Genomic DNA, 14165 nt, shown 5'->3' on the forward strand with positions numbered 1-14165 from the left:
TAGTCTAGAGAAACACTCAAACATCTAAACCCAAGAAATACGAAGGACCCCAAATAGAATCAACTGAATATCTAAAAGGAGAAAGACTGCAACACACTAATTGTTGGAGACCTCAACACCCTTCTATATCCCCTGGACTGATCATCCAGACGAAAAAAATAAGTAAAGAGATAGAGGACCTAAATGATGCCATAATTTAAATGGACTTAACAGATGTATAGAACCTTTCACCCCAAAACCATGAGATATACTTTTTTCTCACCCCCACATGGAACCTTTTTGAATACTGACCACATGATAGGGCACAAAGCAAGCCTTTACAGATTCAAAGGCATAGAAACTATATCTAGTATATTCTCTGACCATGATGGAATTAAACTTCATATTAATTTCAAGAAAAATCCTCAAAAATACACAAATACATGTAAACTAAATAACTTACTCCTGAATGACTTCACAACTACTGATGAAATTAAGGCTGAAATCAAAAAATTCATGGAAGCCAATGACAATGAGGACACAAGTTTCCATATCTTTAAAACACTGCAAAAGCAGTCACCAGAGGGAAGTTCATAGCAATTAATACTCATAAGAAGAAGATGGAAAGAAGGCAAAAGGACCACCTAACATGCCTCAAAGAACTGGAAAAGTAACAGCAAAAAAATGCAAAAAAAGAAACTCCAGGAAAAAACAAATAATAAAGGTCAGAGCATAGATAAATTAAATAGACAATAAATGAACTATACAGAAAATAAATGAAAGTAAAAGCTGGCTCTTTGTAGATATAAGTAAAAATGGGACCAGCAGATGGCATAATGGCTATATTGTTGGACTCCCATGTAGTCAACGGTGGTTAGAGTCCTGGACCCTGTGGCTTAAACTCATGCCGGGCTCTTGTGTGCTCACGTGCCCAAGCTCCCCAGAAGAGAATGGAGGAGAAGGGACTGTGGCATGGCCATCCCCACTGGGGGGTAATTTCTCACTTTCTGTCTCTCTGTCTCTGTCTTTCAGTGAGCACATGCTCATGCATTTCTCAAATAATGAAGTAGGTGGTACTTTTAAAAACAAAACTAAAATATGTTTATTTGACTAAAAGGAGAAAAAAAAGTTATGCGGAAATTAGAGCACTAAAAGTAAACTGAGTTTTACATTACTTTGTGTGTTCTAAAAAGAAAACTTGATTATTTCTTTGTAGTACCTAAGAACTATATCAATTAGTTGATCTAAAAAAATGAAAAAAGAAATCTATCCTTGTATTATTCCCCTTCATTCAAAACTGTTTCATTATAGATATCTAACTAATACAGTTGATTAATAAACTATAAATAATAAAGATATATATATATATTTAAATTTTGGGTCATTTGGGGTAACAAAATTTCTTTAAAAAATTCACAGAAAGTATGTAGTATAAAAAAACTACACATGGATTCCAAATTTTTTACACCAAAATAAACTTGTACTTTAATTCCATTTTTCTAAGAACTTTTTGAAGTCCTCTTGTATAATTAGCCCTCCTAGAAATATCAAAATCTTAAAATCAAAATTCAGCCTTACCAGTAGGTCTTGAGGTCAAGCAAGCATCACAGGCCTTAGAAGAGGGCCTGTTTATTAGTGTACAGACCACACAGGTCCATTGCTCTTCAGACTTCCGAGCCACAGAACCCATAAAACCGTCCTTCCTACCGAATGTCCAACTCACAGTATTTCTAGTTGGCAGCTCACTGTAAAAGAATTTTTAAAATTAATAATTAGCATTGTTATTTATTCCTGTTTTCCACATCTGTGTATTTTATTGATAGAAACAATTATGGACCCTTTCAATATCCCAATGCCATTTATGATTGCTTAGAAGTTATAATTATCTTAGTGTAAGATGTTTTCACTTTGGCTCTGCTGATTGCTTTTGCTCAGTAATAACAATTTTATTTAGACATGTTGCATTTTTTTTTTAAAAGAGCAAGTTAATATTATTTATCATTATTATTATCTTTAAAATTTGCTACAGGGCATATGTGCTCATGAGAGAGCGAGAGAGAGAGAGAGGGAAAGTGGGAAAGCAAGCTACCAGGTCCGGGACTGGTACCACAATCAGCTATGGGGGAGTCCAGCACCTTAACCACCACGCAACCTGCTGGTTCCAGTTTCACGTTTTTATAAACCAATTAAAAATATCTGACATAATCATTAGAAAGCATTTCTCAAATAATATTTAAAATAAGTGGTACTTTTAAAAACAAAACTAATATGTTTGACTAAATCTGGAGAAAAAAAGTTATGTGGAAATTAGAGCACTAAAAGTAAACTTTTACATTACTTTGTGTGCTCTAAAAAGAAAACTTGATTATTTCTCTGTAGTATCTAAGAACTATATCAATTAGTTGATCTAAAAAAATGAAAAAAAGAAATCTATCCTTGTTATTCCCCTTCATTCAAAACTGTTTCATTATAGGTATCTAACTAACTAAATGAATAATAAATCAACCCTGATTTCTGGCCATAAATATAATCATGATTCTCTACCTAGAATTCTGCATTAACTATGTATTGTTACCCAAAATGACTTTTTAAAGTTCGGATGTGATCCTGCTCTCTAATGCACAGAAGTAGATCTATGGAGCACAGCCCGTGGTAGAACCATGGCAATACTGTGGATTCCTTTCATGAGTCCAAACATCAACACTGAAAAAATCTCTTCCAGGTAAAGGTGTTTAGATCTTCTATTTCAGAACATGAGTTCTTTGACTTTCAAAAGTATCCTTGTCCCCTGTAACATTTTGCTCCTTACATATAATTATACCAGTTTTTAAATTTGGGCCTGTCTGGTAAAATAATAAATAGCTTAAGAAAATCTGAAAGTAAGATACATCTCATTATGATTCTTTTATCTTGACTTTTAATGTCACTCAGTATTTTTTATTCCTGTGGAACACCAAACCTTTTATAGAATTTATTTACTTGACCTAATCCCTGCCCTCTACCAACTTACTCTGAAAGACAGCATGATGTATTTATTCATAATTAAATAAATACAATTTAAATGACCTTCAGAGATTCAACCTGCTCTAACTTTTCACTATTTTCATCTTCTTTTGTCCTATAGATTTCACTACTCCTAAGGGATGTTTATTGTTACATAAGGAAACTTTGGAAGCATTGTTTCCTTCTTGCTTCACTTCTTAATCAATCTCTAATAAATTCTTTCCAAGCTCCACTTAATATGTAACAAGAATCTCAAACTTAACATGTTACATTAGGCTGAATAGTGGCCTCCCAAGAACATCAGGCCATAATACCAGGAACCTATACTTTATGAAGAAAGAGGGCCTTTGCAGATATAATTAAGGATCTTGACATAGGAAGATTATCCTGTATTAACGGAGTACTCTCTTGATCTAATTACAAGGGTCCTTATAAGAGAGAGGCAGAGAAAGAATTCATACACACACAGAAAAGAAGGCAATGTGAACACAGAGGCACACAATGGACTGTGTTCACAAACCAAAGAATGCTGGCAGCCACCAAAAGCTGGAAGGAGCAAAGAATGGGTTTCACAGTAGAGTCTTCCAAGGGAGCATAGCCCTGTCCACACTTAATTTTGGCCCAATGAAACTGATGTTGAAGTGCTGGCTTTCAGAACTTGAGTGAATGTTTCTGTTGCTTTAAGCTACCAAGTTTGTCGTAATTTGTTACAGTAGCCACAGGAAAACTAGTATGAATAAAATTTGTGATCCTCCAGCTGGTAACTCTACCAGTTGGTTTCATGCCAGCAAATGGCATCAGCATGTGCTCAATTAATCAGGCCCAAAACTCTGGAAGTCATCCTTAATACTCCTTTCCCACACATCCCATCAGCAAAGTTTGCTGCAGAGGCAAATTTACCATGAAGCTAATGAAGCTCAACCTTCCATGGTGTGTTCTCCTCTATAGACTGGCACCAGCACCATGGAGAATGGAAGCAGTAATTCTAGCTGCAAACTGGAAGATGAGAACACTGCCAGTGGCTGCAGTCCTGGTGAGCAATCTGCTACCAGCACCACCTCACTTCTGCTCAGTGCAGAGACAATGTGTCCTGGCTACTTCAAGGATCTAAACAAGAGATGGTACTCTACTCCTGGCTCATGGGCCATTATGACCCAGGTTGCAAGGCTACTAGGCCCATATCATGCTAAAAAAAAAAACCCTAGTAGAAGTAGAAAATCTACAGCAGTTGAGGGAGATCAAGGGGCTGGAGTTCTCAAAGGAAGGTCTGCAGCCAGCAGCATCAGCATCATGTGGGGACTTGTTAGATTTGCAAGGACGCTCAGGCCCCTTACACACCTGCTGAATCAGAAACTCTGGGGGTGGGATCTAGTAAGGGCTTTAACAAGCCCTTCAGGAAATACTACTACATACTAAAGTGTGAGAACCCCTGCTCTAAGGACATCCTTACAGACAAGTAGTGCTGAAGTGAGTTGTTACAGCAATACCCCTTCACAGTTCTGCTCTCTGTGGTGTCAAGTACCTACAGACCAAAAGTAAGTGATTAACTGAATACAGAACACTAAGATATCTTGAGAGAGAGAGAGAGACCACATTCACATAACCTTTATTAGTAGTACTGTTATTCTCTTTCTGTGTCTAATCTATAAATTAAACTTCATCATTGGTAAGTATGTACAGGAAAAACATAGTACATAAAGCACTCAGTACTGTGATTTCAGGCATCTACTGGGTGTTTGGAACGTATCACCCATAGATAAGGGGGGACTACATATAATGGAAGTTAAAGATGTGTCATTATCAACAGCTAGTTGTGAAGCTAAAAGAAAATTTTCTAATCTACCAATAATAAAAGAGAATAATACTGTGGGTGGTCATGTGACAAGGCACTCAAAGAGTCTGCAGTCAAATCATAGAAAAATGCAATTATACAGGGTGTCAGGAAGTGAAATCATATTATTTTTCTGGTGTCTGTGGGATTTAAACATTATAATTTACTGTGATTTTTTTGTTCTAAATATTCCCATTAGGACCTAAATTTGTACTCATAATTTTTTGTTCTTTTTCACAAAGGAGATTCCCTAACTATAACTTTCAGGCCTTAACCCTACTTCAGTTTCCAGAAACATCATGAAATCAACCACTGTTCTTACCCCTCCGGCTCTCTTTCCAGGCACTGTCATTTACTACCAGCTCTATGGCTGAGCTCTCAGGTATTGCTGTTTCATTCTGGTGACATGGAGTCACTTGTCCACACAGCAGCTCAAATAATTCTCATAAAATGCAAGGGAGTCCAGGTCACTCCTCTGCTTAAAACTGTCCAATGGCTTCTCAGCTATGAATTTATATACATATATACAGTACATGAACACACACACATATACATAGATAAACACATGTAGACACACACACATATACATATATTTTAAAATTATTTATTTATTTCCTCCATGAACAAGAGACAAAGAAAGAACGAGAGCAAGAGAAAGAACAGCACCCTCCACCAGGGCTGGGATGCCGTCCATGATTCACCCCAGCCCCAGTCAGCCTAACTTCAGGGGCCCAGTGCACTGGGAGGCCTCAGATGCAAACCCAGAACCTTTCATGTGGGTGAGCCTCACAGACTCGCATTTTACTGCTGTGCCACTGTTCAGCCCCACTGTTGATATAAGTGCTTTTGTATGTATACAGTAATTTCTTAAGAAGTCTTCTCACTAAAATATAGAAATATACCAGTATTTCACAAATATATATTTAATGAATAAATTCTGCCCCTACATATCTATTAAAACTACTTCAAAGGCAACACCTTGACTTCCTATAAAATGGCTTCCTGCAAGTCCCATTCTGTGTTGAATTTAACTCTCTACCATTTCCCTTCTTGATTTCTATGGCACTGCTTCTTCAACCTCTTTTGAGGATTCCTTTTCTTCTTTTGGTCACCGAGGTTAAGGTGATCAAAAGGCTCTCTACTGAACCATCCTCTTTTTCCCTACGTATTCTTTCAATGATTGCAAATACCACCAGGTTCAACTATCATCTCAGATTTCCCCATGGAGAAGAATGGAGAGGGCATAAAATACAAGTGGAAGATGACAGCATCCCTGAGGTGTCTTTGCACTTCTAAATGGAGACAAGTTACTAGCAAGGGAAGCAACTCACTTTTCTTTGTCCAAACAAAACTGATTATTGTTAAGTTACCAATTTAAGTGTTAACAAAACAAAGTTATGTAAAATGAAGTAGCATTTTAAAAAATGCTTAGATAAAAAGAACTTTTAAATTGCTGCCTAACTTCTATTTCAGTGGAATCAATTACTATTTCATTCAGTCTCCTCTGAATCCTTATTTTTGGAGCACAAATATTTTCTGGAAGCCCTCAAGAATATATCTGCTGAAACCAGAAATAATTATGAGGCCTGAATATTTTCTGGAAGCCCTCAAGAATATATCTCTTCTGCTGAAACCAGAAATAATTATGAGGCCTAAGATAAGAGGCTTACACAGGAAGCAGCTTTACTCTTACTACATGTTCTGCCTGTGAAGAGCCTAGACGAGGTCACTTTCATGGGTGCCAATCCCCAAGGTGCTGGTCCCTACAGTTTTCCCATCAATTCTGTGAATTGCTCTAATATTAATTTTGGCTACTGGGACTATAAAACTCCAGTTTATGATCATTTAAGCTGGGTTTCCTTCATCGTGGTCAAAAGAGTGCCTTTTAAAATATGTTTAAAGGGTTAGTTGGTGGCGCGGTGGTGAAGGAACTTGGATCCCACATGGCCAATTGTATGATACAAATCCTGGGTCCAGGAGCTTGAAAAACATGCTAAGTATGTGTGTACCCAAAATACCAAGAGGAGAACGCAGGAGCGTGGGGGAGAATTGTGCTGCAGCCATCTCCCCTGGGGGTACTGTCTCACTTTCCCTCTCTCTTACATTCTGGTGAGTGAATGTGACCTATAGCAAACCAGATAACAATAATAGTGTTTTAAAATTGGCAACTATGCAATCAGATTTTCTAAAAGAAGCTGGTCATACCAAGAGTAACCTATTGCAGGCTTTCTTCTTATTTCCTAAGACACAGCCCTCTACTCCATCCCTTCAAAAACGCATGCCATGCTCTTCAATGATTCAAGGTTTGTGACCATGCTCCTCCTTTCCAATTAAATAATGTTTTCTTTCTCATTTACTTAACCAAAATTTTGTTTTATTAAAGTAAATTTTAGATTACTCTTTCTTTATGAGCTCTTCTCAACTTTCCTGTATATATAAACCTCTAATCTCTTGTAGCATTTAATGTGCTTCATGTCTCTGCTGGTAATTTTGGCTTATAATCAATATACTACTACACAGATACTTCATACTGATAATCTTTCTCCTAGACTTCCCTGAAGGGACCTGGTATATTATCAGGATGACTGCATCGGGGGAAAGAGAAATAAACAAAATGTTGGGGGATTTACTAGATTGCTGTTCCGAACTGTCATAAATTTTAGGAGACCCAAAATATCATTGAGGTCCATCAGTCAGGATAGGTGACCAATGGAGTTTTAGTTTAAATTCATTACACAGTGGAACTCCAAACGAACTTGGTAGTCATTTCCCCAGTTTTAGAATGTATCAGTGGAAGAGACATACTGGTAGAATCATCACTTATGTTAATAAGTAATCCATTGTGTTACCAAGAAGACATAAATCCTGTGAAAATATCTTGCCTATGTTTTGTATTATTTTTACACGAAGTAAAGACTTTAGAAGATAGTTGCATTTTCCCAATTATTGACACTTTCTGGTACTCACTTTATAAATCAGATTAAAGCTACAGGCTGGATATATACCCAAGGTAGTGGTTTTCTACCTGGATTCAGCTGTTCACCAATCACCTTTGGTTCCTTCTAATTCTTTGATAATGTTATTTAGTATCTCCTTCCAAGGGTTCAAATACTTCTGAATTATGTTCCTTAAGAACAGCTTGACAGTTATTCAATCATATTCTCTAACTATTGGTTTTTTAGTTAGATAAATGAAGCAAAAGTATCCCTTTAAATTAGACATCTTACCATATGTTAACATGTTGAGGATTTTCTTTTTGACAGTGCGGACAGAAATATGTCATTCTGCTATTCTCTCCTAAGCGACACACAGTTATTTTGCAGTGGCATTGACCACAATTAGAACGTTTATAAACCTTATAGTGTTTAGAGATAGCAGATCCTGATTTACGACACTAAAAACAAACAAAAAAAAAAGTTATTTACAAATCAATGTTGCTAAGAAGCAAAAGATACATTCTTAAAAGTCATTTCTGAAAATAATCTGTTACAAATTTACATTTATTTGTATATGTCCATATATTCTCTTCTTTCATCTGAGAAAAAAGATATTAAAATAATTTAATAATATTGATCAAATAAGATCTGTGGGAAATAATTCAGGCATTATTTTATAGCTTATTAGTATTCAAAATTCTTCACATGCTTTTACCCTTTTATCTAAATGAGATATAAAAGTTCTATATATATAGAATTTTTATACTTTCAAGGTTTTTTTAATTAAACATAATTATGTGGTTATAATAAAATGAATAGATTAGCTTTAAATCTGATTTTTTTAGACACTGAAGCTGCTCACTCAATTTTAACAGTCAGAAAACTCATTTCTAGGAGAAAAAATTTAATACGGGCATGTTCTTTATTGGCCTAAAAAAAAGACAATGTTTTCTATTTTAGCTTTGGACAGTCACTATAAAATAAAATAAAATTGAAATACCATGCTAGCAGAGAATGCATATTGGTATGTAATTTCTATGTTAAAATTTCTGTCATCATATTTTAGATATTTTCTGTCAAAGTTTTATTCTATTCACATACATTTAATGCTCCTACAAAGGGAATATTTTTGGTTTACACCAGCAATGTTAAAGTTTAAAAGCACAAGAATATAATTTACATATTTGAGTTGAGAATTCCACAAATACATTAATTTAAACAAAATATGAAAGTACCTAATTGAATCTGGGCAGAAAAATGGGCAGTTTTCTATAGTTACATTTACTGGGAGAATAAGGGAACCTATGTAATTTAAAGATAGTTATAGTTACCCAAGGCACATATGTAAAGTAAGAGATTTGTTAACACTTTAGGCCATTTAAAATGAACACCACAATAACAGCCTTTGTGAACATAGTAAAAATAAGAATTTTGAATAAAGAAAATGAATTGAGGAGGATAAATCCCAAACATATATATGGCACTTTGTTTAAGAGATAAAATATATTTACTGAACTCTAACTCTATAAACACATATTAACAAGTTTCAAAAGTTAACAAGTACATATTTCATTTTCAAAACAATCTTTGTGGTAGACAGAGAAATAATTTATCCTATTTTACAGGTGCAGAAACTAGGAATTTTTTTTTTTAATTTGTCAGCGTGCACATGTGCTCACCAGAGACAGAGCAAAAGGAAGAGGGAGAGGGACAAAGCATCCTACAATGGGGCATAGTCGTGCTGCCATCACTTCTCCATTTCTCCACCCAACAGTATTTTGGGCATACATGCATTTGTGCCTGGCATATTTTTCAAAATGCTGAGGACAGAATACAAAATGTGTGGCCAGCCATGTGGGATCTAGTTCCCTTAATCACCAGGCCATGGGGCCAGTCTGAAGAAACTAAACATAAATAAAGTTATCTAAATAATCTAAGCCACACATGTAATAATGTACATGGCAATGCCTAATTGAACTAGGATGTATTTATCTGCAAATACTAGTTCAATCTCTCTGGGCAGTCTATAGTTTATATATCTACAAATAAAATAAGAGTCTAAGTACAGTGCAAACATAACTGCTCCCCACCTTATTATAAAGATAGTATAATTACAGTTAGGCAAGTTTGTACTGACCTATGATCTAGAATTTCAAGATGTTAATTATGTTAATTATTGTACCTTTATACTCTTACCACTAGATGCTATGATCTAGAATTTCAAGATGTTAATTATGCCCAAGAAATACCACTCTCTTATTGTACCTTTATACTCTTACCACTAGTTTGCTATGTAGAGCTTTTCTGGTGCAATCAAAAGGGAATGCGTTGACATTTTACATAGTTGAACATTTTTACCCTTACCTTGTAAAACAGGATGCTGAAATCACGTATCATTTTTACAAGATGTTGGGTCTGTTCATCTCTTAACTGACAAACCTTAAAATGGAAAACTGATTAAGTATGGTTTCATGATTTGTTTATTAGTATAAAAAAAAAAAATTCTATTTGCCAGTTCTATTAAAGAGAACTATAAACAAATTTAAAATACATGCACACTCTTTAGAACTTTATTTCTCATATACCCATTGTCATTAACAAAAGTTTTACTTCTAATTGATAGTACTAATGATAAAAAATGATTATTTATAAATGTTAATTGTAAATCGAGTATTGAATATTTATTACATATCAGATATCTTCAAAGTCCCAGCATTTTCTATCAGCCATTTTGAAAAGTCTTGGTAAGTTTGAAAAAAAAATTAAAGAGAAATAATACAAAAAGAAAGGAGGAGGGAAAAATAAGCACAAGAGTAGGTGACCATCTAAGTTGCTATAAAACTTTGGGAAAAAAACATAAATTTATATAGATGCATTACTATGAAAGTCCTTGTTAACATATGGAGGAACTCAGAAAGAGACCTTACTGAAGAATTTTTTGTGAGAAAGCCTGGCATAAACATCAGTGTTACTCTTGCAGAATGAATTATCATTTGGCATATGTGCTTTTAATGGCAATTCCAGAAGAAATTATCTGATGCCTTACTCTTGTTGTGGGTGTTAAAGTTTATGTGTGTGTGTGTGTGTGTGTGTGTGTGTGCGTGTGCGTGTGTGTATTTAATTTATAAATTCTATACACATACACACATACAATAGAAAGTAATTTATCAGTGACTATAAAAATAAAAAGCATCTAATCAACATAATTATTCTGAAGTATTAAAAAATGATAATTTATTTAAAGTTTAAAACTTACATGTGTCTAAAACATTTATTTCTTGCCATATCTTTTACATTATGTTAAGTCACCATTAAAATGTTAAACTGTACTTTTCCAGTAAGTATCTATAAGCTTTCAGGAGGCTAATAAATAAACTTGAGAAATATCATCAATTTTTAACAGCCCCCATTCCCTCCCAACATTATGATTAAATCATCTTTTACTAGCTAAATGGCTGACTGGATGTACAGATAAAAAGTAAATTCTCAGTTCACCACAGATAACAACAATACTCTGGGTTCCTTTTTTCAAAAACATTTTTAAAAGCTCTTTGTGGTTAAAATTCTGTTTCATCATTCCTATATTGAACTAGCTTGCTCCAGCTGTCTAAAAGTAGAACCAAAAATCTAGAACTTTCATTAGCTGGTTTCTTTCAAAATTTAATTCCAAAATATTTTATCAAAAGTATGCAGCAAGTATATACACAGAATAAAGGTATTTTGGGATTTATGTAAAAAAATAACTGAGAGATTTACTTATTATATAAAATAGAATTTAGTTCATAGAAATAATTTAATTAATAGGATTAAAAAATAGTTAATAGTGGGGTTGGCAAGTGGTATGGTGGTTGAAGGTGCTGGACTCCCACATGGCTGACTGGTTTGAGTCCTGGACTTGGTAGCTTGATTTCTCACTTTCCCTCCCTCTCTGTCTCTCTCTGGTCAAACTGAAAATAAATAAATAAATAAATAAATAAATAAGATAATTCTTAAAATAGTTAATAATAACAAATCTAGATAAAAGTTCTAATGCAGAGTTATTCCCTAGAAGCTAAAATATATGTATTCTACCTGGGTTCAGGTTCCAACCTTTCTGACATTAATCATCCTTCTCTTTTCTATAGTTTTAAGCTCTTGCTCTTTACCAGATTTTTGTTTTGTTTTCTTTGTGAGACATAAGTTCAAGTCTCTCCAGTTGAAAAAGAAAGAAAAAATGAAAATTCATTCCTTGCTCTGGTTTTCTCTTTACCGCATTCTTAGCTATTTGTTTTGTTTTGTTTTGTATTAGCAACAAGGGTGGGTGGGGGGAGGGAAGGGAGAAAGAGACAGAAAGAAAAAGCACCGCCCACCAGGCATGGTCATTGCAACAATCTCTTTTTCTTCATCTTACCTTTCCTTTGGGATTTTGAGCCCCCATGTACACATGCCCAGCATGTCTTTCAAATCACCCTATCCAAGACTGAAACCACACAATTAGTCCTGGCGGAATCTAACTGCCTTAATCACCACACCATAGGCTGGCGCTAATCTAAGATATTTGAAATGACTCTAAATTTTGCTTCCAGAATTTCTTACTTATTTACTTAATCCCTGCTACCTGACTTCCATTCTTGTCTTTCCACTGAACCAGCACACTCTAATATAACCAATAGCTGAACATAAGAATATATGAGTGAGTGTAGAATGTGTATTTAATGCCAGATAGAAAAAGAAGCTTGTGAGTTTAGTTCACTCATACATTCCACAAATATCTCTTTTATGCCTCCCAATTGCCAGACACTGTGTAAGAGATATTTGGACACATCAGTGAACAAAGCAGATAGCTACTCTTTATTAGAGATTGAGTTCTAGCAGGAGGAGGCATATTTTGAACAATAAATATAGTAAGTATTATGTTATATTTAAAAGACTAAAATGGTATAGAGAAGATAATAAAAAGCAAACCAAGGTAAGGAAGGTGGGAGTGGGAAGAAGGGTTGCACGCCCCAAGTTTAAGTAGGGTGGTCAGAGCTGGCTGTATTGAGATGTTGACAAAATCTAAGTCTTCCCAGAACAGCCCTTCTTCAAGAGACAGACAGCTCCATGGCTCCTGTGATCTAGCCATTTGGGGAGAAAGGAAGATGTCCCACTGATAACTGGGCCTCCAGCATCCAAAACTCGCGTGATTGAACTTCCAAGTTTGGGAAGAAACCGATCATCCACCAGATGACTAGAAATCGCTGCAGGACCACAAGAAATATGGGGAAGCAGGAAAATACCTCTCCCACAAGGGAAAAGGATAGCTCCTCTTTATCCACACACAGTTCAATGGAAATCATGGAAATGTCTGATAAAGAATTCAGAACATTCATAATGGCAAAGCTAACAGAGATGGAAGAGAAGGGAGACAAAGAACTGCTGAAGAGGAAGGAGAAAGGAGTTGAAGAGTTCCAGGAGGTGAGGAAATTCATGCTAGATCTAAAAGAGGAATTTCACACTTTACAAAAGAATCAGATGGAACTGTTAGAGATGAAGGCTATAATACAAGAAGTCAAAATCTCCCTTGAAAGTATTAAAAGCAGACTAGATCATACAGAAAATAGAATCTCTAATGTAGAAGAGAAAATGGTTGGCCTAGAAAAATCCACCGCGAAGACTGAGAAAATGGCCCAAAAATTTGAGAATAATATGCGAGAAGTACTAGATACCATCAAACGTCCAAACATCCGGATAATAGGCATCCCAGAAGGTGAAGAGACTCATAAGGGCATTGATAATCTATTCCATGAAATCTTACAAGAAAATTTTCCAAACCTGGAGAGGCACTCAAAGATTCAGACCCAAGAAATACAGAGGACCCCAAATAGAATCAACCCAAGAAGATCTTCTCCAAGACACATTATAGCCAGATTGACCAAAACCACAGACAAAGACAAGATACTAAGACTGGCAAGAGAAAAAAGGCAAGTTACCTACAAAGGGTATCCCATCAGACTAACGGCAGACCTCTCATCGGAAACAATGAGAGCGAGGAGAGAATGGGAAAATGTATTCAAAGTATTAAGGGAAAAGCAATTTCAACCGAGAATTCTGTACCCAGCAAGGTTATCGTTCATTTGGGAAGAAAAGACACGAACTTTCCCAGATAAACAAAACCTGAAAGAATTTACCAGCACCAGACCGGATCTCCAAGAAGTTCTTAAGGGAGTGCTATGTCAGTAAAATTAAATGCAGACACACAGAAATAAGAGTTCAGAAACTAAGAAAATGGGCAACTTAATTGTAGGGCCAAAAGCTGGAGTTGAGTATTATATCCCAGATTTCAATCTGGAACGTCGAACCTCAACAGATACAGAAGAAAGATTAAGTACATGAGACTGAACTGATGAAACAGTATTCTATGACTTGACTAAAATATTGCTGCTTTTCTTCTAAGC

General features: G+C 35.4%; 1 protein-coding gene across 2 annotated transcripts in view; it reads right to left on the minus strand.

The window, feature by feature from the left end:
* The window catches only part of NEIL3 (nei like DNA glycosylase 3), a 66107-nt gene that overhangs the window by 12593 nt on the left and 39349 nt on the right, over positions 1-14165 (minus strand). For both annotated transcript variants that reach the window (XM_006153385.3, XM_006153386.3), the window contains exons 5-7: positions 10114-10188; positions 8041-8207; positions 1558-1724 (exon numbers count right to left, since the gene is read on the minus strand). In XM_006153385.3, coding sequence (XP_006153447.1) covers positions 1558-1724; positions 8041-8207; positions 10114-10188 — 409 coding nt within the window. The remainder of the gene's footprint in view (positions 1-1557; positions 1725-8040; positions 8208-10113; positions 10189-14165) is intronic.

This window comes from Tupaia chinensis, unplaced genomic scaffold (genome assembly GCF_000334495.1).
Source record: "Tupaia chinensis unplaced genomic scaffold, TupChi_1.0 Scaffold000373_1, whole genome shotgun sequence".
NCBI lineage: Eukaryota > Metazoa > Chordata > Mammalia > Scandentia > Tupaiidae > Tupaia > Tupaia belangeri.